Source organism: Aulonocara stuartgranti, assembly GCF_965226115.1.
Source record: "Aulonocara stuartgranti genome assembly, chromosome: 1".
NCBI classification, from domain to species: Eukaryota; Metazoa; Chordata; class Actinopteri; order Cichliformes; family Cichlidae; genus Aulonocara; species Aulonocara stuartgranti.
In genome coordinates, this window is record NC_138939.1 from 3,396,545 (window position 1) to 3,421,659 (window position 25,115).

General features: G+C 46.2%; 2 protein-coding genes across 3 annotated transcripts; one reads left to right on the top strand and one right to left on the bottom strand.

Annotated features, from left to right (window-relative positions):
- Window positions 1-883: 883 nt before the first annotated feature.
- On the top strand, window positions 884-17,633 carry LOC309706603 (calcium and integrin-binding family member 2-like). Of its 2 annotated transcripts, XM_082533295.1 has the most exons (7): window positions 884-1,007; window positions 12,065-12,364; window positions 12,633-12,667; window positions 14,035-14,146; window positions 14,271-14,418; window positions 15,021-15,216; window positions 16,953-17,633. In XM_082533295.1, the coding sequence occupies exons 2-7, from the start codon at window positions 12,314-12,316 to the stop codon at window positions 16,972-16,974; spliced, it is 564 nt and encodes a 187-aa protein (XP_082389421.1). In that variant the 5' UTR covers window positions 884-1,007; window positions 12,065-12,313; the 3' UTR covers window positions 16,975-17,633. The 2 variants fall into 2 exon arrangements, with proteins under 2 accessions (XP_082389421.1, XP_082389420.1); XM_082533294.1 differs by lacking the exon at window positions 884-1,007 and having other exon boundaries at window positions 12,015-12,364; window positions 15,021-17,633.
- Window positions 1,920-11,058, bottom strand: LOC309706538 (isocitrate dehydrogenase [NAD] subunit alpha, mitochondrial-like). Its single transcript, XM_082533164.1, has 11 exons — window positions 10,936-11,058; window positions 9,747-9,812; window positions 9,485-9,568; window positions 8,781-8,895; window positions 8,501-8,688; window positions 5,932-6,065; window positions 4,668-4,770; window positions 4,310-4,374; window positions 4,141-4,225; window positions 3,212-3,364; window positions 1,920-2,366 (listed from the first exon to the last, which is right to left on the bottom strand). The coding sequence occupies exons 1-11, from the start codon at window positions 10,960-10,962 to the stop codon at window positions 2,283-2,285; spliced, it is 1,104 nt and encodes a 367-aa protein (XP_082389290.1). The 5' UTR covers window positions 10,963-11,058; the 3' UTR covers window positions 1,920-2,282.
- Window positions 17,634-25,115: the final 7,482 nt, after the last annotated feature.

The following is a 25,115-nucleotide window of genomic DNA, read 5'->3' on the forward strand; positions in this document are numbered from 1 at the left end:
TATTATTATTATTATTATTATTATTATTATTTAGTAGTAGTAGTAGTTTGCAAATAGGTGTGTGCAGGGGTTTATGATAGTAAAATAGAGTAATGGTTATTTATTTCTTTATTCTAAATGTAATGAATTAATATAGTAATCAAAGGAGCTTGCAAAGAAAAGCGTCTGGACTTCTTTAAGTTGCTTGAAGACGTTTCACCTCTCATCCGAATATTATATAATAATAATATAGTAAGTATTTTTGCTATTTAAATTTTTTTTCGTTTGTATCCCTCTGCCTCTAAACAATTTGTATGTGCTTTACAACTAAGTAATAAAAATGTTTTTAAGTGTTGACTGTGACATAATTAAATGAGTATAAAAATAAAGCAAATCTGCAGTGTGCATTGTACTAACACAAAAACATTTACGATGCGTGTAACAGCTCCATGTGAAAGACTACCCTTGAAATTCAGCGAATATAAAAGTTTATTTTGATCTCTATATTTATGGATTTCTAAAAACAAATTATGAATATTTATGAAAAATATAAAAATATTATATGTGTAAATTGTTTCTTTTTCAGTTTGATATTTATTATTTAATTAATTTTATTCATTATTTACCGTGACTTTATACAGTGGTTTTGAGCTCCTTTTTTAACATAATCTCCAACATGTTTCTGTTATTCGTGTTTTAAATTAAATAACTCACAATTATCTACATTTTTATATTTTGTTTTCAAAAGTTTAGTTTTCATTTCGATCACTGCGCTCTGCAGGTAAAAACAAATAATATTTTGAAAGTAAAACTGCTCTTTTTCCCGTTTGTATGCCGCAATTTGACGCAGCCAGGAAATAGGGGCGGGGTCACATGACGTAATTTGCAGGGAGGGAAAGGGTGATAATTATAAATATTATTATTTATATTGGTTTCTGTTTAGTTTATTATTATAAACATGAATTATGTGCTTGCTAATGGATCATGATTCTAACGTCTCTGGACTTTCAGACTGACTCCATCACAAGGTTAGGTCTTGTTTCATTTTCATGTTCATGACTTATTTCTGTTCAGTTTCAGTTTCTTCCTGTTGTTGGATTAAAGCTGCTCCACCCACTCTGCAAAAGTCTTGAGCCATCTGGCCCTCCAGTTGATCCACATACTGTTTCTGATAAAGTCTCATCAGAAACAGTCTCAGTGGAGCGATGGCGATTCATCACAGCTGGATTTTTAGCAGTAACCCTTCTGTCCTTATTTGGGGCCCAGCAACTTTGGTTTAGAGCGATGACAGCAGTATTTTTGGTAGAAATCCAGGGACTGGGATATTAAGACTGTAGAACGTGTACCTAACAAAGTGGTCAGAGTATGGAAAAGAGTGAAGACAGGTTTCTGTTTTTAAATAAACAGTTTCTTGATGCTGCTGCTGATCCTGCCCCCCCCCCTTAAACTGGTATTGTTTAAAAGGTCAATACATAGAGTTATAGCCATTTCTCTTACAATTCATTTAGGTTAATTGGGCAAGGTTATTAAATGATCTCAACTCTGGGTAATAATAATGCTAAAATGTATAATCCCAGTTTGAACGACAAGATGTCGTAATGACTCAACATAGCATTGATTTAACAAGGTCATAATGAGGACATTCTTGTTTGCAGTGATGGCCTTGGGAGAAAGCCTCTTTAGGAAATTTAGCCCAATTGAGAGTAATTACAAAAAGCACCTTTATTGAAGTTAAGTAGAACCTCTCTCTGGTGCTGCCATGTTTCCTGATGGTTTGCTCAGTGTTCCACTCTGACTTTAACAGGATACGCTAAACTGTTTCTGAATAATTTCAAATAAAAACGAATGTTAAGAGCAGATGCTAAACTTGAAGCATTAAAGCTGCATGTTTGAGTCCAAGTGTCTGAGGTGCAAAAGAAAAACAAAACAGAGGAGAGACCTTTCTTTGTAGAATTTTTATATATCCGGGTGAGTGAATAAAGCAGTAACAGGAAGTGGAAACAATAAATAAGAGGACCTTTTACCCGCAGTACTACTGTTACAAAAATACGATAAAGAATATGCGAATGGAACGAAGCACTGATACCGTCATTCATCTGATATTACAGTAAGAAACGCTCATCTCATGCTTCTTGGTGAAACTTGTGCGTTACGCTTGCTGTGAATGTTAAGGACTCAAGATCTTGCTGCAGAAGCCCCACCCCTCCACAGCCAGCAGCTCCAGAGAGATATGACGAGTCAGCAGGATAGGTGGGCGGGCGGGGGGGGGGGGAGCCTCCAACAGCGGCCTCTCCCCTGCAGCTTCAGCCCAGATCCTGGACACGACGGCAGATCTCAGCTGTGAACTCAGAGCACTTTGCACTTCCTCCCAGGTCCTTCGTCAGAACCTGAAACACAAACACATCAGTGAGCAGCAGCTCTTATTTCACAGGAATCTGCTCCAACCAGCAGGTGGTGCTGCTGACAGCCAGCCTGGACTAAAGTGCAGACCCATCCACAGCCACTGGGTGGTGCTCAAACTGACTTCTGTTGAATAAGCCTCCTAAGGCGTAACAATGTATCAACTGTCATCTCAGAAGAGCTCAACAGGAAGTATCCAGCAGCCTCCACTCAGATTAAAAGCAGCCCTGTCAGCAGAGTGTCATGTTTCCCGTCTGCTTCGCTCCAAGATACAGGAGTGTGACAAACCATTAGAAAAAAGATCATACAAAGTGTGATTTTAAGGAGGTCGTCCTCCAGAATGCACAACTGAAAGTAAGTGTAAGATTTTTTCCTGGCGGTCCTGGAGTAACTGCAGCTTCTCTCTGAGAGCATTTCAGGTGTCCTCAATATCATTCCAGCTGTTATTAATGAGATTAGCAGAGGTTCTCAGACTCCACTAGAGTGGCTTTGGACGATTCACAACTGAAAATAATCCTATTTATTCTGGGCGTCGATGAAACCAACCAGATCGCCTGATACATGCCGTTTAAGCTTCTCTGCTTTCTCTCGAGCTTTTCAGGCCACCTTGCTCGTGATTGGCTGCCCGTCATAAATAGAAGGTAGGTGGGTGGGGCTGCTAAGACACTCCCCTTTCTTTGTCATCATCCAAAACCAAGAGTAAAAATTCAGTGTTTGGATCAGTCGGAGCTTTTGGCACAATGAGTTACAGACACGCTGCTTTCATTGTTTGAAACTTCGACTTAAAGGAACAAAAATACTGGAGCCCTCCAAGGAGAGACTTCAGCCTCACCTTCTTGTCTCTGATGGTGTCAAAACAGGCCGTCTGGATCTTGTCGGCATGGTCATGCAGACCCATGTGACGCAGCATCATGACAGCACTCAGTAACAGGGCAGTGGGGTTCGCCAGGTCCATGCCGGCGATGTCAGGGGCGGTGCCGTGGACCTGCAGCACAAACATTCATTTTAGTTTGTCAGCAAAACAACAATAAATCTGCAGGTCTCCTGATTACAGACGTTTGGTCACAGGATTACAGGACTGGTTAACACTCAGATAATTACACTGTAAAACTGCCTGTTACAAGTTCAATCCAAGCATTCAGTTTTGTGGGAAAAATATCTTTTAAAGAGTTTTACTGATGGGATTTTTCTGTGTACCAGGTCGAGGTGGAGCTCAACATTACTTCACCCCAGGGCTCGACTGGAGCAGCTCTGCATAATTCACAGTTCAGATTAAATCCTTATTCATCCCTTTACTGACATTTTCAGTAGCTCCTGTCTCTTTAAGGACACGACTGTGTGTGTCCACAGTAAGGTTACAACTCAGGCAACTGCACAGACTCTCAAACTCATTCCCAAATGACCACAGTGACATCTCTGGGGTGAGAGCCCCCTCCCTAAATTTCTACTTCTACCAGCAGTAAATGAATCCCTGGGAATGGAGCTTTTGTTCCCAGGGAGTCATTTGCCTCATTGGTTGAAAGACTAAGAACACCTGACATCATATAACAAATTACAGAAGATCAGAAAAGAATATTTAATCTTTTTAAAGCATCTGCTTTTAAAGATTGTACATGCTTTTTGTGCAGAACAACAAGCAAGTGCAGTAAAACTACAGCATGAAGAGTAAAGTACTCAGTGTATGAAGCACAATAAAAACAGATGAAGTATCATAACTCAGATGAAGCTGCACGGCACTAAAAAAGACAACGCCATACAAACCGATTCGAATATGGCGACTCCGTTGGCGCCGATGTTCCCGCTGGGAGTGACGCCGAGGCCTCCGATCAGACCAGCGCACAGATCGCTGAAACACAGTCACATGACCTCAGCACTTCCAATCACAGCCTCTGATTGGCAACACAGGTTTCAGAGCGAATAATTCACTGACCTCAGGATGTCTCCGTACAGGTTGGGCATCACCAGGACGTCAAACTGGGTTGGATCCTGGACCATCTGGAAAACACAAGCATCGGGACATGTCAGGAAAGTACGGAAGAGGATAAGGGCCACTGGAAACAAAACTAAACAAAAAGTGGGCACATCTTTCTTTCTTTCTGAGAAAAAAGTCAGAATTCTGGAAAAGCAATACTACTGAATACTGAAATTAACCCCCACGTCCATCCAGCTCTGAACACACTCATTAAACATAATTATTTCACTGTCTGGATTAATGAGGTAAACACATTAAATGCAGACTGTGAAACAGCTGCAGAACATCTGGCTGCTGAACTGTTTGGCGGACTCACATTGAGGCACACTGTGTCGAGGTACATCTCGGTAAACTTGATGTCTTTGTAGTTTTCAGCCACCTCGCGGCACTTTCTCAGAAAGAGACCGTCTGACATCCGCCTGCAAACAGAGTCGGAGTTACACAACAGCAACACAACATCTGCACTGCGGGGGAACACGACGCCTGACAGGGACAGAGTCTGAGTGTGTGAGTGACAAAACATGGGTGACATTTTATTTAAAGGAAACATTTAATCGAATTACTTCAAACAGTTTGGGGGTTATTATTTATAAGTCCTCTAATCACTCCTCTCCCTCAGACGTGCAAGCTAAGGTGGAGTGATTACTTGGATTTTGGCTTTCAACAACTATTCTTTGTTCATTTATTTCCACTCTCCTTCTTTCTGTATGTTATCTCTAATCGACCCCTTTCCTTTACAGAGGTGCACTTGTGCCCCGTCCTAAAAGCTGAAACTCAGTAACCTGTGGACTGACTATCAACAGGTGGTAACCCTCGCTGGAGGCAGGCTGCCCACTGTCCATGTGAGATGGACTTTGGGTTTGGTCCATCTCCCATGGGCCTCCGACTGGATGAATCTACCTCACCTCCATTTCTTTCCTGCTAATAAAGTGCTTTTGTTGGCAGTTACTGATGATTAGGAAGTCAAACCTTACACTGGTGAATAAATGAGTTGCCTGATCAGTTTTGGTGGAGGTTCCCAGGGGATGGATGTGAGACTTTACACACACACACGTTCACTGCCAGCTGGAAGATCTGCTCGGATGCCTCGTTCTTTGAACACGGACACCAGCGTTCATGCTAACAGGTTCTCCCTGCTGCTGGGCTTCGTGCTAACACCGTCTCCAGATCTGAGCTGACAGTGTGAATGCAGACGGATCCACGTCGGGAATGTGTGGGTGAACAGGTGAGCTTCAGGAAGCTGGCAGTGGTTCTGCCGTATTCACAAAACATCCAGAAGCACCAAGAAGATTTAAAGGACCATTCCGCTTTATTTCAGCCTGCTGTGCTTTCCATTCACCTGTCTATGGTGTGTCTATGCCCAAATGTTTACAAAGGTGAAGGAGAGCAGAACAGGCTGAAACGAAGCAGAAATATTTGAAGGTTCAGAGGATTGTGCTTTAAACTTGAGTTGATAACAAATATCAAAGGATCTAATCAGCATAAGACACTAACTGTTCTGAATTTGTTCTTCCTCGGCACACGAGGACTAAACATTCCGGTCTCACTGACTGACACACAGGGCGATGGGCTGCACTCACATGATGTTGGCTTTGTGGACGGCGGTCACGCTCGTTCTTTTGTTGTTCCTGGCGTACTCGAAGGCGTACTCAGCGATGCGTCTGCTAGCGTTCTCGGTGATCAGTTTGATGCTCTGAACAACACCGTCGACGATCTACGGCAACAAAAAGATAAGAAACGCACTGAAGTTACTCACAGCTGGACAGAACACAATCGAATCAACAATCAAACTGTGGAGGGACGCAAGAGACTGCACCTATTACCAGAAACACAGAAGGAAAAGATGGATGTGGCTGAATACACATCTGGCAAACTAGTGGAAATCAGTGGAAAACGGGGTAATTCTAATAGTGGATCGTCCTGCCTCCACACACATGCACGCAACAGGAAGCGTGTCTGCTGCGTTAGCCAATAGGTAACGGAGCAAAAAATAGAAGGTTACAGCTGGTTCGATCGATTTAAACGCTGCGTTTTAAAACAGGAAGTCGAGGAGACCCTGCAATTCAGGCAGAGGAAAATTAGTGTAACAGACCCTCCTGCAGCCTGTAACTGCAGCCTGTGCTGCTTCAACCTTTGTGCTCAGTCAAGGTTTCGGTGCCGTGCCGGTGCAGAAAAAGCTTCTCCACAGCTTTTCTGTGGAAATACATGGAACAGTTTCCAGATTAGGAAACAAGAGGTATGTGACGCACACAGGGAGGGGAGGCCTAATCTTTCAAAGATATAAAAGCATCGTTTTGGGGACATAATTAATCAGATATATACAAGGGGAGGTTTCAGACCTCTAGGACACTAGCAAACATCTTTTCCATGAGATTCGAGGTCTTTACCAAGTTAAACTTGTTCTCAAATAAGGTTTGACCTTACAGAGTTTCAGCTGCTGCAGTTATTAGTCCATCCTGAGGTCAGCTGTGGGTAAAAGTTGAGACAAGGAGGAGGGGCGACACGAATCACCAGACGGAGAACAGGTGGAGGTTCCCAGGGGATGGATGTGAGACTTTACACACACACACGTTCACTGCCAGCTGGAAGATCTGCTCGGATGCCTCGTTCTTTGAACACGGACACCAGCGTTCATGCTAACAGGTTCTCCCTGCTGCTGGGCTTCGTGCTAACACCGTCTCCAGATCTGAGCTGACAGTGTGAATGCAGACGGATCCACGTCGGGAATGTGTGGGTGAACAGGTGAGCTTCAGGAAGCTGGCAGTGGTTCTGCCGTATTCACAAAACATCCAGAAGCACCAAGAAGATTTAAAGGACCATTCCGCTTTATTTCAGCCTGCTGTGCTTTCCATTCACCTGTCTATGGTGTGTCTATGCCCAAATGTTTACAAAGGTGAAGGAGAGCAGAACAGGCTGAAACGAAGCAGAAATATTTGAAGGTTCAGAGGATTGTGCTTTAAACTTGAGTTGATAACAAATATCAAAGGATCTAATCAGCATAAGACACTAACTGTCCAATCAGGAGTCCAGAGAATTAAAGACCTGGATCCACAGTCTGAATAAGGGAGCTGCTCAGTGCAGGATGATAGTTAGCATGCTCATCATGTCTGCAGCACAGTGAGCAGAATGTGAAACAGTCTCAGGTCCTTAGTTTGTGTCTTTGGGATGAAAGTGAATCTATCAGAGGTGGAACGAGGTGCTCTGTGAATACGACTCTGGCGCCGCTTCCTCCTTCTTACCAGAAGAGACGAACAGGAGCAGAGCGTCCTGCCTGCAGCTGCTAGCTGACCTGCAGGGAACAGGTGAGGAGGCAGGTAGACCAACCAGTTAACACAGATAACAACACCTGCTAACAGCTTCCAGCAGCATCCTGACTCACACGCTAAAGAACTGGACAACAGTCACTGTGACAGATTCCTGCACACATTTGCTCATTGGTGATTATTTTTGTTTGAATACAGAAAAAAACCCTGACAGGCTGAAGGACAAAAGGATGCCATGCAGCTCCTAAATGAACAGGTGTGGATAATCCTGGCAGGGTGCACAGCCTTAATAAGTGTAAACTTGCTAGCTGTTGATGAACAGTGGTGGATGTTCACCTTAAAAACGGCCAAAGCTTCTAATAATGAGCTCAGTGTACCTACAGTAACCCCCGTGATCCAAAAGACCTCACACAGTTTTTTCTACTCCTGGCTCTGAATGATGTCAGCAACAGAGGAAATCCCTAATATGGTTATCTGAGGCAAAGAAGCCCCACCCACCTGTTGTTCAAACACTGTTTTTGAGGGGCAACCAATCGGAAGGAAGCTGACTTACAAGGGGAGGAGCTAAAACAGCTTGTTTCATGAACCACAGCAGCAGCAAGGCCCACTGTGTAGAATAAGTGAGGCTTATTTTGAAATGTGAATCATGCAAAGCTGCTCTGGCACAGTCCACAAATAAAAACAGAACAAAATGAAGCACTTTAAACAAATGCACTACCAAACGTTTCACATACTGTGTCAGAAAATTAAGCAGAACTCCTCTCTGTCTGCAGTTTGTGCATCGCCTGTGACGGCTGCTTTCACACAGCTGTCAGGATTACTCAGGACAGCCCGCTGTAACCCTCTCAGCTTGGAGCTGTCGCACACTCGGCCTCCGTTCACTCACCATGTGTTCGATGCCGCTGTACTCGCCCTCCGTGTTCTCCCGGATGGTGACCAGGTTGACATCGGTGTACGGAGTCTTGTAGCCCTCGATGGAGACGCAGGGCCTCACGTTTGCGTACAGGTCAAAGGTCTTCCTGAGCAGCAGGTTCATGGAGGGGTGACCTGCAGCGATGGGTGTCTTCAGGGGTCCTGATGGAGAAAAAAAAATGTAAAAAACAAAAAACACTGACGAGCAGGAATCTTCCAGGAAATCTGTCTAAAGGTAACGGACACGTGCAGACCTTTCAGACCGATCTTGCTCCGGTCCATGGACTCTTTGGCGTCAGGAGGGATCATCCATCTGCCGCCAGGTCCCTTTATCGCCGTCACGTTCCTCTCCTCCCACGTGATTGGAGCCTTCAGAGGAAAATTCTATTTAGAAACTGATCCAAAACCAATCAGTGCCTCCCACCTGACCCTCTTAGAATAGCCAGCAGTGCTTTGTATTTATTTATTTCCAGCACGTTGAGCTCACATAACTTTATAAGAAAAGGTGATATCACATGAAATTTTCAGGGCTGAAAACACACTAAAGATTTATCAAAATGCTCTAACGCAGGGGTGTCAAAGTCCAGGCCTCGAGACCTGGACTTCGACACAGAGGAACAGAAAAGTGCATGGATCCCCTGAAGGTTTGCTCTATATTCTGATCATTTACTCGAGAAAACTTAAATAAAAAGTGTATTTTGGGTAACCCTTGAAGGGTACAAAGAACTAAAGAAGTTACGAGAGATGAAAAATGGTGGAAAAAACAAGGCAAATTAGAACGCACCAGCTATGTACTTCGAGGTGCTTATAACTCAGAAAATACCCACAGCATTAAAGTACATTTTTTCATGGCTTTATTAAATATGTTAAAGTTACTGTTCCAAAAATCCACTGACTCTGAGAGGACTCAGGTGAGATCATTTTCCAGATTTGGCCTCTAAAGTCTGATCAAACTTGCCTTTGCTGCTTCAAAGATCTTCATGACAGCAGCGGAGATCTCTGGACCGATTCCATCACCGGGAATCATGGTGACTGTCTTCACCTGCAGAGACAGAGAGACAACTCAGACAGCTGGAGCAGATCACAGTCCAGCCGAGATCAAGGTGTCTGCTTTCATGTAAAACATTTCCTGTTATTTTATAAATGGATTTTCTGGGAGTTGTGAAGCGAAAAGCATCTCTTTGATTGCATCCCAGGAAGGCAGAGGTGGATCTACTCACCCCTCTTGAAAAGGAGGCTGAAGCCAGAGCCGGTTTTCTGACCGCCACCCCCACTGCCTGGGTCAGCTGGAAGAGACGACGTAAAGGTCAACTCAACACAAAACACACCAAAGCAGCTCAAAAACAACCTGATCATGATGGTTAGTCTGTGTTCAGCTGTTTGAAAACACTTGCTGTTGATGTGTAAAACAAAACTGCAAAGAATCACCTTGATTATTTGCTGCTGAGGCTTGAAACACTCCTAATAATTCATATTATAACATTTAAAAATGACTTGAGGAGCTTATATGTACAAACTTTAAGTTCTAGGGCTAAATTCAAGCATCAGTAACAAATTACAAGAAGGGAGAAAATTATTACCACCACTTCCGCTGTTCTGTTTTGTAGATCCTTTGTATGCTGATTATTTTTGGATAATGTAGTATATCTCTCACATTTTTTACTGCCTATTACATTACGGTGACTTTTTTCAATGCCGAGTTTATCTCAGGAGCCTCACATTATTTGACATCTTTTCCGTCAGTTAAAACGGGACCTGGAATTTAATCATAGTACGAGTTTAAGGTAAATTGCTTTATTTAAAAAGGGAGTCTGGTGTTCGTCTCCACATTAGTTAAAGCAAACATTTCTCAGCAGCCACACCTAGTTTGAGTCTACCATGAACTAGCTACATGTTGAATTTCATGTATGCAGAAGTTATCAGAGGATATCCACTTTTCGTGAAATGTTTTCAACTAACTTCTACGATCTAATGATTCCATCTAAACTCTAAACTGAGCTTAAATTCGTGCAAATTTAAACGGAGGCTGACGTTGGTTTCTCCGTCACTCTAGTATGGATTTGGGGATCACAGAGAACTAAAGAGCAGAAATAGCGGGACAGGTCGACGTATTGTCAAGGTAACCAGATTGAGGTTGGCGGAGGGGAATATGTAAAGTCAAAGTTGTATTAGACAGGTGAGACGAGGGTACACGTCTCCGTCAGCTCCAGAAGCTTCCGTTCACGTGAAGGACGTGGGTTCCTGGCTAAGAGCTAACCAAGGTACATCAGCCCGAAAAAACACGCGGAGAGCGCGTAAAGACAGACAAAGTCACAAACACAGGCTTCAGGACACACACACAGCCCCGTTCATCTGTAACACACAGAGCTTTGGTGGTCTAAAACCGGGAATAAACACGGTGCTTCTTACCAGTGACCTCCACGCGTTGCCTGCCATTCTGCTCAGGAAGAGCTCTCCGAGATCGTCTGTGGAAGAGATGACTCACTCCGAGCTGCTGCCGAAAACCAGCCGGGATAAAGATCCTGTGCGAGCAAGATGACTCACTCAGAGAGAGTTTTGTGGCTGTACGAGTCATTGGCGCCACAGGCTGTTTTTGGCGCCACCTGCTGGACGCTGCACCACCATCAGAATTAGTGCTGCCTTCAGGAGCAATTAGGAAGATCCGAATCTGCACAAACAAGGCAAAAGGGCGCTACTCTCCAGTCATCACCGTGATTAGAACATATTAAAAGTTTGTTCACTTCTTTTTTGTTTTTTTATTTGCTGTAATTAGGCTGGTTTTTTTTAGTGGTTGCCATGTCTATTTATTATATCTTTTTTTTGTTGCTCACTTAGTTTTATTTCTTTACTTATTTATTGGACAAAATGTATGTTTGTGTGAAACAAGAGAATTTGATTTATGTCATTTGAAAAATACACCTGTGTACATCACTTACCCCCTGGTGTCTGAGTAGTTTTTTGATTCTGAGGTTTATATTTTGAGAAAGAGCCACTGCTCCTGCTCTACCCAACACTTGATGTCCACTGTCAGAGCTTTAATTTCTAGACCTGCATGCAAAAAAAACACTCAGACTCGTGTGCGTGCACTTTTGTTATTGACTTTACTTTGTTTACTGTGAGCTTAGAACCTGTGGCTCTAAGCTCAGAGCTGTGGCTTAGTGTTCAAATGATGTCTGAGATCTGATGGCACAGAACAGCCAGTCTAACATTCATCTCGAGAAAGAAAATCTGCAAACATACATTTCTGTATTTATTTTAGCATAACTTTATTATTATAAAAGGAAAAGAAACAAACAATACATGAAAAATCAGTTGAAAAAGAAAATGGGTTTTACAACTTTTACGCTGATTGAACCCAAGCTGGAAAGCAGATCGAAGAAATGTGTGGTTGAAATAAAGAAAGATGGATGTAAAGTTATAAAAAGTAATTTATTTAACATAAAAATAAACAAAACAAAAAATAAACAAACATTCTGATAAAGTCATCGTACAGACTAATCTAATGATGTAATTCCAGAATTTCTTCCTGCATTTACAGTTCATGGTTTTCCAAGCAGCAGCTGAAAGCAGCACTGTGATGCCTGCACCTCCTCCTCCTGTCCTCTGAGGCGTCACAATCCTGTTTTCCTCCGCGTTGGGACCAGCAGCAGCAGCAGCAGCATCAGGCTCGCAGACTGAGACCCGGATCAGAAGAGTGGATGTCCCGGCTGTGCGCAGACCTGCTGCCGGATGCAAAGCCAGCTCAGAGTGTGATGCAGCTGTGTGATGGGAGGATCCGCCGGCCAAGATGGGCAACAAGCAGACAACCTTCACCGAGGAACAGCTGGAGGCGTATCAGGTGAGGGGGGGCAGGATGGAGGCAGACAGCTGGATGTCCTTCAGAGAGGCGTGAAAGGTGGAGAGGTGTCTGCCTTCATGGCTCAGCAGAACGCAGACCACATCAGATCTGCCTCCTGCTGCTGATTGGCTCTGCATCCTGCTGCACTGGATGATGATGATGATGGTGGTGGTGGTAGTGGTGAAGATGCTGACTGATGGTGAAAGCAGATCCTCCCTGAGGACTGGCCGCTCTGACTCACTTTCTTCGTCTCTCTGTTTGTTCCCAGGACTGCACCTTCTTCACCCGGAAGGAAATCCTGCGGTGAGTGTGGCGCACGGCGAAAGTCTGCTGGTCTTCTTTTCTTTTTGAATCTACACCTTCATCACTCACTGAGGGAGAGGAACGACTGCAGCTCGGCTATTTTTCCTGCTGTGTATTGTAGGCGCGATGTGTTTACACAATGGTTTTGATGATTGGCTTTACTGTACTGGGATCTACTAAACTCACACTGAACGCAGCGCGCTTGGAGTATATTTTAATAGCTGATTGACTCATTTTAACGAAGCACAAAAGGAAACACTTTATATGCTTCACACACCTGTCCTGCATGGTGATACGACCCTTCAAAGTTTACTCAAAATGCACTTTTTGAAGTTTTCTCCAATAAGTAATTAGAAACAGATCAAACATCCATGGTACAGATGGTATTTCTGTTCCTCTACATCAAAGTGGATGTTACTAATGCTCAGAAAAGGTTACAGGAAGAATTGTACCAAACAAAAAACACATTTTAGCTTCAGATTGTGACACTTGAGTGGGCTTAAAGTGGATTTGGGTTGCATGCTTTAAACAGAGCTTAAATGAGTTTTTCAGCACTGGAAAGATCTCGTGTAGTCATGACGTTGTGAAAAAACAAAAATGCTGGGAAAAAAATTTGTGCAAAATTTCCACCCACACCTATGCACCTCCAGGACCTGCAGCTCCACCTGTTTTCATAGTATGAGGTGAAACTGTTCAGTAGACTGAAGTGAGATTAACTGAGCTGATTTCAAACATCAAAACTGGATTTTTTAACTTATTTTAAGATGACTTGTAACGTAGGCTGATTCAGCGTTCCTGTATTTCCTGTCACATGACCCAGAGTTAGACCTTCATATTAAACCTGCACAGTTTAGAAAAATAATGAGTAAACGTATCTAAAGGAAATCCCTGTGAGCCAAACACTCAAACTTCAGATTGCTCTGAATGCTTTGATTCCATCATTTGGTGCCAGTAAAGCTCAAAAAGTCTGGATGCTGCCCTTCAGCAGGCTTCTGCGAGTTGACCAATCAGAAGAAAATGGCATGAGAGGGGGTGACCTTCAAGAAACAGTCCCTGGGTGGGATAAATAAAGGTCAAGACTGAAACTCTAGAGGTGGAAATGAGCAGATTGGAGTCGCTCAGACAAACACTTTACAGCTACAGACGGACAGCGTCGGCGTGTTTCAGATTCTCCTTCCTTGTTCCAGCAGCTTTTATCTTAAGGTTGCATCATTTTGTTAGGAAGGCTTTGATCACTGACTGACTGATGGAAACTTGTTGCTTTTCTCTCATCAGTCTGAAATTTGGGATCCTGAATGTAAAGTGTTATTAAAGTGAATGTATTAGACTCCTGTGTAAACTGCTGACTTTGCTCTAATGTGCTGCAGGTTACACGCTCGATATCGTGAGCTGGCGCCACATTTAGTGCCGCTGGACTACACCAACAACCCCGACATCAAAGTCCCGATGACGCTCATCGTCACCATGCCTGAACTGAAGGTACAGTTTGTACAGGTCAAAATTCTGCTGGCTGATGCAAGACTTTAAAACAAATGTGTCTCACATCCCGGTTTTTGTTGGCCGTTATGTTCAACTGTGTGATGTTTTGCGTCTGTGCTGACAGGAAAACCCGTTTAGAGAGAGAATCGTGGAGACGTTCTCCGAGGACGGACAGGGGAACCTGAGCTTCAGCGACTTCATCGATATGTTTTCTGCCCTCTGCGAAGCTTCACCCAGAGAGCTCAAGACCATTTACGCCTTCAAGATATACGGTAACGTGCGCCTTCAGGTGGAGAAGCTCGGGTTGGGTCTGAGATGACACACCTGTGGCAGCAATGTGCCTCGGCGAGTACTCGCTTCAGAATAAGTGCTGTTTTCCCGATTTAAACAAAAATAGCATGACTATATAAAAGATTATTTTAATTAATTATTTCAACTTCGTAAGTATATAATTAAGAGAAAATTATTAATTCCTGGAAAATGATTATTATAATTTCTGAAAATATTAAAAGAAAGTAAAATGTTAATATACACAAATCTCTCCTAAATGTAAATAAAATGGCCAAAAATATGTGAATAAAAGAATTATCATTCAAAATAATCAAAAAATTTAAATAATTATTATTAGTCTAAAAATTATTCTTCTAAATATTAATTAAATGTCACTAAATTAACATTAAATGTCTAAATAGATTTAAATGGTCTCAAAATAATATATGAAAAATCTAAATAAAGTCTAAGAAAATGTATAGTTTACAAAATGATTTCATTATTTGCAGTTATTACTGTTGATTACATGGAGATTATTCGTAGAATAAGTTCAGGTTTTTGTGGCAGCCCAGTACTGAGTCGTCTCGTTGGGGATCTGGTCCAGACTTTAACAGGGACAACTTCATCTGTAAGGAGGACCTGGAGAAGACCCTGAACAAGCTGACCAAAGGGGAGCTGACGCCCGAGGAGGTCACGCTGGTGTGTGACAAAGCCATCGAGGAGGCCGACCTCGACGGAGACAACAAGCTCTCATTCGCCGACTTTGAGAACATGATCTCCAAGGCTCCTGACTTTCTGAGGTACCGTCATCTCTTCTGTTATGTGTTCATTTTTTAAAGTAAGGCAGAGACGTGGCTGCTCCTCTCCCACAAACCTCCACAGTGACAGCGCGAAGTTAGAAAAGTATGTGATTGGTTTTTTAATCCTTAATTTCTGTGTTTGGAATCGGTCCAAAGTGTTTTTTGCTGCTCAGACTGTTGTCTGACTGTTTCTTATATTTCCCCTCCAGGCTGTCATGGGGTGCTGTTGCCAGCTCATCACAATAATGTCACATAACACATCAGCTCTGTGCTCTCTGCTCTTGAAGCAGCATTTTTTGGAGGAAAATATGCTTTAGGGTCAGTTTTCTTCTGTTCTGCTGGCAGTATCACTAAAACACGATGATCTGCAGGGTTATCAACAGTTTTCATCCATCCACCACAAAGGCACACACTATTTTAGCCTTTTAATTCACAGTCAGCCGTACAGACTGTGCTGCGGCTCAGTATGATCCTCCCACTAATGCAGCGGTGTCAAACTTACTAAATGAGTCTTACTGTGCGCTGGAAGATATTTGTAGTTCTTGTTTGATCTGCTGCTCAACACACATCAGTTGTTTCACGATTGAGGCTGAACTGAGGGGCTGCATGAAGGGACAGCATCAAATCAATGAGAAGCTTCACCGTGAAGCTGCCGGCGGGATGTCTCCTGAAAGGACAGAGGATGGTTGTGATCCAGGTCCTGATCCAGGTCCTGATCCAGGTCCTGATCCAGGTCCTGATCCTGGCTGTGAGTGTTTCTCACTCAGGCTGCTGAGTCTTCTGCTGCTCTGCATAAAGCTGCAGAGATAAAACCCACGAGTTTTACTGCTGGCAATCCATCACAGTGTCCCACAGTGAGCACAGAGGAGGGGTGAAGGGAGAGACAAGGGGAAGAAGAGTAGAGTGAGGAGGAGGAGGGTGCATTTATCAAGTCATTGAGTTCAGTCATTAATTTGTCTATCACACTGCACCGCCGCTCAGAGATAATAGCTGGAAACTGGGCTCAAGGGTTGGTGTTACTATGGCAACAGAAGCAGTTAAACTGTAAAAAGAGAAAGCTGGAAAGCCATTATGTTTTTACTAGCAGGTACATCACCTCCCGCGTCACCCTGGTTACGGTCGGCCAGTTAATCTGACGTCACAAAGCCGAGCAGCTCGACTGTCATAAACGTCGGCGTGAACGCGCGTCTGCAAGGTGCGGCGCACAGATAGCAGCATTTACGCTCGTCCAGTCATTTATGTCTGCTTACAACAGACTCTGCAGCACCTGCTGCGGACCCCCAACCGGCCGGCCCTCCCTGAGCCCGGTTCTGCTAGAGTTTTCTTCTTGTTAAAAGGGACTTTTTCCTTCCCATTGTCACCAAGTACTTGCTCATAGGGGGTCGTCTAATTGTGGAAGTTTTCTCTGTAGCACTGTGGGGTATTTACCCGACATTGTAAAGTAGTTTGAGGCAGCTCAAAGTGAGCATGTTTTCCATGAGCATGTTTTCCAGTCGCTCTGCCCTGGAGGTGAATCCTATGAAACATTACATGCAAAGATAATTGTCAGAGTTTTAATTTAAAGAGTAAAAACAGACTCCTGACAGCAACTGAGATGCACCATTACCATCCTGCAGTTGATACAACGAGGCTAAATTTCACAGTTTCATCCAGTTACAGCCTGAGAGGTTCAAACAGTTAATGATGATTCAGTCAGTCCTAGAAGTCACCCACATCTGCTTGCTTTGTGTCTTCAGCAATTTCCACATACGAATATGAGGCAGCTGAGATCCTGCAGAGGAAAGACGTCTCTCTTCGACCCCGATTCCACCTGAACCTCGGACCCAGCTCGACTCAGTGCCTGTCCTTTCTACTGCCGGCGGGGAGTCTTCTTTCCTGAAAGATCCTGAGACCTGGACTGTCTCGATCACGCAGTCATTCCAGAGGGGATACGGTTACTGCATGAAGCCTCTCTCTGGGATGGAGTTTGAACTCAGCTTAGACAGGGCTGACTTTCTTCTCCCCTGTGGACGTTTCCGATTTTCTGAGAAACATCTGTGAGGACGGCGCCGCAGTGGATACAGAACAGGGCTTTTCTGAATTTAGTGCTTTTCAGAAAGGCCTCATCCAAAACTGGATTCTTTTTAAAAGCACATCTTTAAAGGGCAAAACAGTGAGGAGCTATGCAATCTTTCTCCATAAAGTGCATGTTGTAAATTGCTTCTAGCTGGTGAATTTGTACATCTGGTTTAGTGAAGCATTCTGGTGCATAACGACAATCATAGTAAACTGTAGCTCAGTTGATGGAAGGGCTCTCTCTGTCATCTCACCTGTACTCCTGGCTTTGATAAAACTTTTTCCTGCCTCCTACTAACTTGATATGACAGCTTTCACTCTTTCAAGACAAAATATTTTATGGCTAGAATCAAATAAAAGGTTGTTCTGTCACTCGATGCTTCACGAGGCTTCTTGTCTGAGAAAACCGATCCAGGTTCAGGCGAGGGCGCGAGCTGTTCCTCATCCTGCAGCTAAACACATCAGGTCTTAACATTGGTTTGTACCATCAAGTGTCTAGAGGAAGAACAGGAGGAGGTCCAGGAATGCTGTTGGTCTGCAGCTTTGAAGGTCTGAAGGTTTGCTCTGCTACAGGAAGACACTTCAAAGCACCTTTCACTGTAAGCCTTTCTCTTAATGCACAATTTATATGAGAAATGATTTACAATACTGCATAGTTTCACCTAGTAGGACTCTCACTGGGCTGTTGGTTACAGGGAGCACTGTCATGCTGGGGGAGGAGGTGGAGGAGCTGCAGTTTGGATGGGCCGTTCAGTCGTTACACTTTTAGAGCCTGCAGATAACACGTTATCTCAAACTTATCACTTTTGATTTAAATACTCTGCTAATCCACCGAAAGATTCAAACCCCACAAAAATCATTTTATCACAAATCTATTTATAACTTTCCTTCTAGTTCACCCAGCTCAAATGTCTTCAAAAGATTTTTCCCCTAAAATTCTGAACGAGGACTGCAGAAAAGCAGCCAAGAGGAATTACTGGCTGGAATCATTTGCATTATCTGTACCCAGTCATGTCTAACAATAGAGGAATGACTACTCCTGTTCTAACCTCTAGAGACGTGATCCAGTCTACAGATCAGTTAGCGTAGCTGCTAGTGGTCTCCTGTAAACTGTGGGGTCAGAGTCGGCTGTAGTGATTCAAGGAATAAGAAATAGATGTGTAAAGACGGAGCTTCAGACATCCGTCTGTACTAAGAGGCCTGGAATTACTGGGAAACTAGAAGGTACAAGATGAGTTCACCTCTCCTTCACAGTACAGTCAGCTGGCTGTGAGTTTGAACTCTGGGTGGTGTGAATAAGCTGAAGCGCCTCCTCCTGCAGCTGCTGTTCAGTTCAGGCTGCAGAGGCACATCCGTCCTGATTATCATGAGCAGCCAACTGTGGTGAAGACACGGCGTTCCTGCTGCTGCAGCACAGCAGCCTTCATCTGCTGGATTACACAACCTCCACCAGGACACACCTGACATTTACAGGTACAGCACACTGCACGCAGGGCAGGATGAGCACCCCGCAAGGCCACCAGTCTGTAATGATCTATGCAGCATATGCTAATCTCAACCAGAATAACAAAAAGATTAAATGTCGATTTTTGCCAAACGAGGTTTCTCTCTCTGCAGTGATGGTGGAGAAACATGAGGTTAGCATACTGAGTCAGAAGAGTCACAACAACAATAAACAGGAAGTCAGTAATGTTAGTGTGTCAGCAGGTGGAGCTGCAGTAGTAGCACTTTAGTAGCACTCTAATTTGAATCGTTGACCGATGCCCTCAGACTAATGTTACCGCGCCAGATCCGCGGCCCCGAACCGTAGTAAGGAAACCTCTGGCAGTTACTTGACTCGCAGCCGGCAACAGCTTACTATACAGGTCAACTCCGCTAGCAAGAAGATCGAGGGAGGCGTAGGAAACTGCTTTACCGAACCTTTATTTCTCCTCCAAGGCACGAACACCGCGTACAGTGGGCTGAAACAGTTTACTCACAGCGGGCATCGCCGATACAACTTTGGCTGCCGAGGGAGTTATTATATTCCTTTTATTTACTTTCTCTTCGTCTCTTCTGTAGCTAACCGTTACTTTTCTTTTCCTTCTCCGCTCACCCTCACACACCCGACAGGCAGTTCCGCTACACACACCCGCATACATTTCCCATCAGGCTTCACCCTTAAAGGACCATGCCTGTAACACTACCCCCACTCTGGATGATAATTAAACCCTTAACATCATTCCAGCACATGAACCCCCCATTAACAAGGAAACATACAGCATTCGTGCCCCCAGTCCAAAAATGGCGATCCTTAGGATGGAACAATCTTGAAGTAGACAACTGTCCATATTTTAAGCACAAGAAAACATAGGATGTACAGGGTTCACTTTGAGGAGGGTGCAAGTCAATGTCCATATCCCGCCCTTCACATAGACAGTATTCATAAAGAAAGACATTAAGGCACTACAGCTGAACGTTTACCCCTATATCCAGCTTTACCTCATTAGTATAAACAGTTCAAACAATAACTTGCAGCCCGTCGACAGCCATGTTGCCAGGAAACAGCAAGACAAACAAGCCCAACAGTACACGTAAGAATAGCCCCCTGTAACAACTCAATTTACAACAGTCATATCCCTTAACATATGTAACATGAACAATTTTTTTTTTTTTTTTTTTTTTTAACTACTGAGCAGGGCAGCGATCCGCCTACACCCCGACTCAGTTAGGACATACTAGCCTAGTGACTGACCCAGTCACCAAACATGTCCGGCGCCCGCCGCACACGCTGTGGTCTGGAACGGGGTGTGGACCTGAAGGAAGGGTGCTGTTCTGGTCCTTCAGCCCCATCCATGTAAGGCTGAACAGGGCTGGCTGGCAACCCACTACCATCTCCTTGAGCGGGTGGCGGAGAGCCAGCTCTCAGGGAAGCACCAGTATCTGGTTGATCTGCCCCAGCTGGGGTCTCCCACAAGTCGAAGGGGCCGAAATCAATGTCAGAATCGCTTTCGTCGAGCGCTGGAGGAGGCACCTCGGTGGGTGCTGCCTGGTCGGAGTCTTGGAAGACCCAGCTGTTGTCCAGCGGCGTTCTTGAGTGATAAGGCTTGAGTCTGTCGTGATGAACCACTTTAGCCTTTGCTCGGGGCCCCTTTTTAATGCAGTAGACTAAATCATCCAACAGGCCCACTACGAAGTAGGGGCCCTCATAGGAAGGCAGAAACTTGCGAACCTTGTGCCGCACTCTCTTGGTCCCTTTGATCAGATGCCACACTGCAGCGCCGACTGGATACTGAACTTGGCAGATATTCTTATCGTACTGTTTCTTAGCGCGCTCAACAGATTTCCCGAGAGCCTCCCGTGCCAGTTGGTGGGAAAGCTCCAGCCTTTCCCTGAGTTGCACCACATACTGTGGTGTAGTGCAGTTGGGGGTGTCGTCGGCCGGCAGACCCGCGACCAGGTCAATAGGCTCGGTTATCTCTCGGCCCAGAAGCATCATGTTTGGGGTCAATCCTGTGGAACTGTGCTTAGTTGCCCGATAAGCCATGACAGCATAGGGGATCATTATATCCCAGTCCCAGTGGCAGCGCTCCGCGGTGGTGGCTAAGGCCTTCTGCAGGGTAGCATTAAAACGCTCTACCTGGCCATCGGACTGTGGATGAAAGGGCGTGGTGCGTGTCTTTTTGATTCCGAACAGTTCACACATCCCCTGGAACACAGCCGACTCAAAGTTGGTGCCCTGGTCGCTATGCAGAGACTGTGGGGCTCCATATCTACATACCCACTCCGCAACAACCTTTCCTGCCACCGTGGGCGCTTGTGCATCGGGGACTGGATAAGCCTCCACCCACTTGCTGAAGTAGTCTTGTACCACCAATATGAATCGGTTATGCCTTTCTGTTTCGTTCAACGGTCCCATCAGATCGACTGCAATCCTCTCCATGGGGGCGCCAACACGTACCGTGCCCATCGCTGCCTGGGGGGTTTTTGGGGGCCGCGCCCTTTCAGCACAACTGGTGCAAGTGCGGCACCACAGGGTCACATCATCTTTCATGTTGTACCAGTAGTACCTATTCTTCAAGCGTGCCAGGGTCCTTTCTGCCCCAAAGTGGCCACCCACTGGGCCATCGTGCATCTGCTGCATTACGGAGTGACGATAGGCGTGAGGCAGAAGGATTTGGGGGAAAAACACATTACTTTCTGTACAGTGGAATTTCCTCACCAGCACTCCATCTTTTAGGTACAGTCTCTTCCACTGCGCCCAGTAGGCTTTGGTTGCGGGGCTGCATGCCGCTACATCGGCCCAGACGGGCCGACCTTCCCCTTTTTCCTTCCATTCCCAAACTGGGCCTATATCCACATCGTTCTTCTGGCTAGCCAAGAGCTGTTCTGGGGTCCAGCCACTGAACAAGCTAGTGTGATGGGACTCATCCACCCGGTGGATATTTGGGCAGGTGTCGTGGCTACTACTGGAACAACAGTCCACTGCTGCTACGGGTGCACACTCTGGTTCTGCTACCCGGCTTTTCCCATCGGTACCATCAGGCCCCACTACCCCCACTGGGGGCTGCCCTGGGGGGGTCATGCTGGTACCACAGTCCTCTAAGTTACACTGCACACCTTTATGCTCGAACCGGTCGCTGTTGATGGTGGGCTCTGGGAGTGTGCACGGGCATGAAGCGCGGCAGGGTCTCCTGGAAAGTGCATCCGCATTCTGGTGGTTTTTCCCAGGTCGGTGCAGCACCTGGAAGTTATACTCTGCCAGCTTCTCCAACCAGCGGGCCAGCTGGCCCTCGGGCTCCCTCAGCCTGGTCAGCCAGCGGAGGCTGCTATGGTCAGTCCGGACAGTGAACGGCCTACCCAGCAGGTACTGTCTGAAGTGGGAAGTGAACGCCACAACCGCCAGAAGCTCTCGCCTGGTCGTACAATAGTTTTGTTCGGTAGCCGACAGCCGCCTGCTCCCATAGGCCAAGACCCGCTCTTCGCCCCCTTGCACTTGGGAGAGAATCGCTCCAATCCCACAATTGCTGGCATCAGTGTCGAGGAAGAAGTCACCCTGGTCCAGTGGGTAACCCAGGACAGGGGCTGCCGTAAGCCGTCTTTTTAATTCCTGGAATGCTCCCTGGCAGTCGGCAGTCCAGTTAAAACGGGCATACTTCTTAGTAAGTTCGTGGAGGGGTTTAGCCACTGTGGCAAAGTCCTCCACGAACCGGCGGTAGTATGAGGCTAAGCCAACAAACTGACGCACTTCTGTGACGGTCCGCGGTGCAGGCCAGTCCGTCACCTGCTGGACTTTCTGGGGGTCCGTGGAAATACCTCCAGCAGAGATGATATGGCCCAGATAGGCCACCTGCTCCCGAAACAGGCAGCATTTAGATGGCTTCAGTTTTAGGTTGGCTCCACGCAATCTGATGAACACTTGCTCGAGCCGCTCCAGCATCTGGGTGCTATCCTGGCCCAGGACAATGATGTCATCTAGGTACACTAGGCATGTCTCCCACTGCAGCCCAGCCAGGACTCTGTCCATAAGCCTTTGGAATGTGGCCGGTGCGTTGCACAGTCCAAACGGCATCACATTCCACTCGAACAATCCCTTACGGGTACAAAATGCAGCTGCTTTTCGGGCTCTGGGGGTCATCTCTACCTGCCAGTACCCTGAAGTCAGGTCTAGTGTACTGAAGTACTTGGCAGTAGAAAGCGTGTCAAGGGTGTCCTGGATGCGTGGCAGGGGATAAGCGTCTTTAAGGGTTCGCTCATTTAGTGGTCTATAGTCCACGCATAGTCTGGGACTCTGGTCCTTCTTCTTCACCATCACAATTGGAGCAGCCCAGCCGCTATTGCTAGGTTGAGCTAGCCCAGCCTCCAAGCTCTGCTGTACTTGCTGGTCGGCCGCTATTTGTTTGTCCCCTGCCATCCTGCGCGGCGGGTGCTTAACTGGTGGCCCTGGCGTGGTCAGGATGTCATGCTGGACAACACCAGTGCGACCAAGGTCATTCGGGCCAGTGGAGAAGACATCACTGTAGGACCTCAGCAGGCCTGCCAGATCGTAGCGGGCAACGTGAGTCAAACCGGGGCTGCTCTCGGCGTAAAGGGCCTGCAAATGGCTTGGTACAGAAGCAGGGGGAGTACCATTAAGTTCGAGGGCTGCCAGGACCCTTGGTGGGCGACCCCCCGACCCCTCCAGGACCTGCACGGGCTGAAGAACCCCTGCCACGGCACCACGCTTTAAGGTGACAGCTGCGGCCCCAGGGTTAAAGACTCTGATTGGGATGCTAGAGGGTTTACTAGGTTGCACAACTGCGTGAGCTACCAGTACTTGGTGCTTCTCCACAAAGCCCTTTGTAGGGCTTAGCATCATGTCTCTATGGGCGGCACAGTGGGAGCTGGAAAACCCGGGGACCACATACTCGCAGCCTGGTTCCAAAACCGTAGTGCGTGCCACCCTAACAACAAGCACCTGGGGTCGAGGGCCCACGCCAGAACATGGTATCTTTTCATTAAACAGGGTTATCTCTTGGCGGCCGTAGTCTAAGCAAGCGCACGATTGTTGCAGGAAAGGGTGCCCCAGAATAACTTCAGTGCCTTCAGCCATGTCGGCCAAAAGAAAGTCTACATTTTCAACACCGCTCCCCACCTGTACAGGCAGGATGACCTCGCCCAGAACGGCCAATCCCTCTGGACCAATGCCTTGTAGAGTCTGAGCAATGGATGCCTGCACCTGAGGTCTTGACTCTGCGGGGATGGTGTTAAAATAGTGGAGGGGCAGCACATTCCGCCGTGCACCAGAATCCAGCAAGGCCCGTATTTCCCGTCCCTGTATTGCTATCTGGACACACATCACATCTTGGCCTCCGTTGTGGAACACTGTGCCTGGGTCAGGGGCTGGGCCTCTAGCAGCTTTTACAGGCTTTTGGGCAGGTGAGCGAGGAGAGGGGCAGTTCCTCTGTAGATGTCCTATGCCGGAGCAGTTATGGCAAACAGCCTCCTTCCTGCTTGACCTGTTAGATGTGCTCCAGCTTTGGCGCCCACGCTGGATAGGTCTTTGGGCCCTCTCCGGTGGTTCATAACTTAGCATATGAACACTCTCCCGTAATGCAGCTGTTCGGGTCCCCTGTGCTGTAGAGACTCGTGGCCCTGGCTGCATAAGCTGTGTGACTGCCCTGGCGGCCCTTTTCGTTGTCTCGAACCTGTGGGCGATTTCATAGGCTCTTGCCAGGGTGCGTGGTTGTTCTTCCAACAATTTCTGGACCATTTCAGCATCTGCCAAAGCATTAGTGAAGATCTCTACAGCAATGCAGTCCTGCTCCAGCTCGGAGCGGTTGGCATACACAATGGAAACCTTCTCGTATATATCATCTCTGAGGGTGTGCAGGGCCTCACCTGGTTTCCGGATTCTCTGCCGTAGCTCAATGCCAATGGCTGCTGCATGCTCTGAACACGGCCCATAGGCAGCCTCCACCTCCTCCACAATCCTCTGGTAACTCCAGCGAGCAGATTTGGGGTTTTTGTGGATTATGGCTCCAGCTGCGCCCCTCAGGCTGAATCTCAGTTGGACAGCCATGGTGTTCTCCGTCCAGCAGTTGGCCTTTGCACAGGTCTCGAACTGATAGAGAAAGTCTTTCCATGACCCTGACCCATCGAAATGGTCTGGTTGTAATGTGGGAATTTTCTCCTTGCCCCTCGTCTGTCCATCAGCACTACAATCTGCAAAACCCCCGTCTTGCACTACACCAGGAAAACAGCCGCGTGGCCCTGGCATGGCTTGTTTTGAACTGTGACCCTGGTCATGCTTGCAAAGCCCACACCCCCCATCTGGTGCTGGTATTGCCATGCGAGTTGTTGGGGAAAAATAGCCCTGAGCTGGC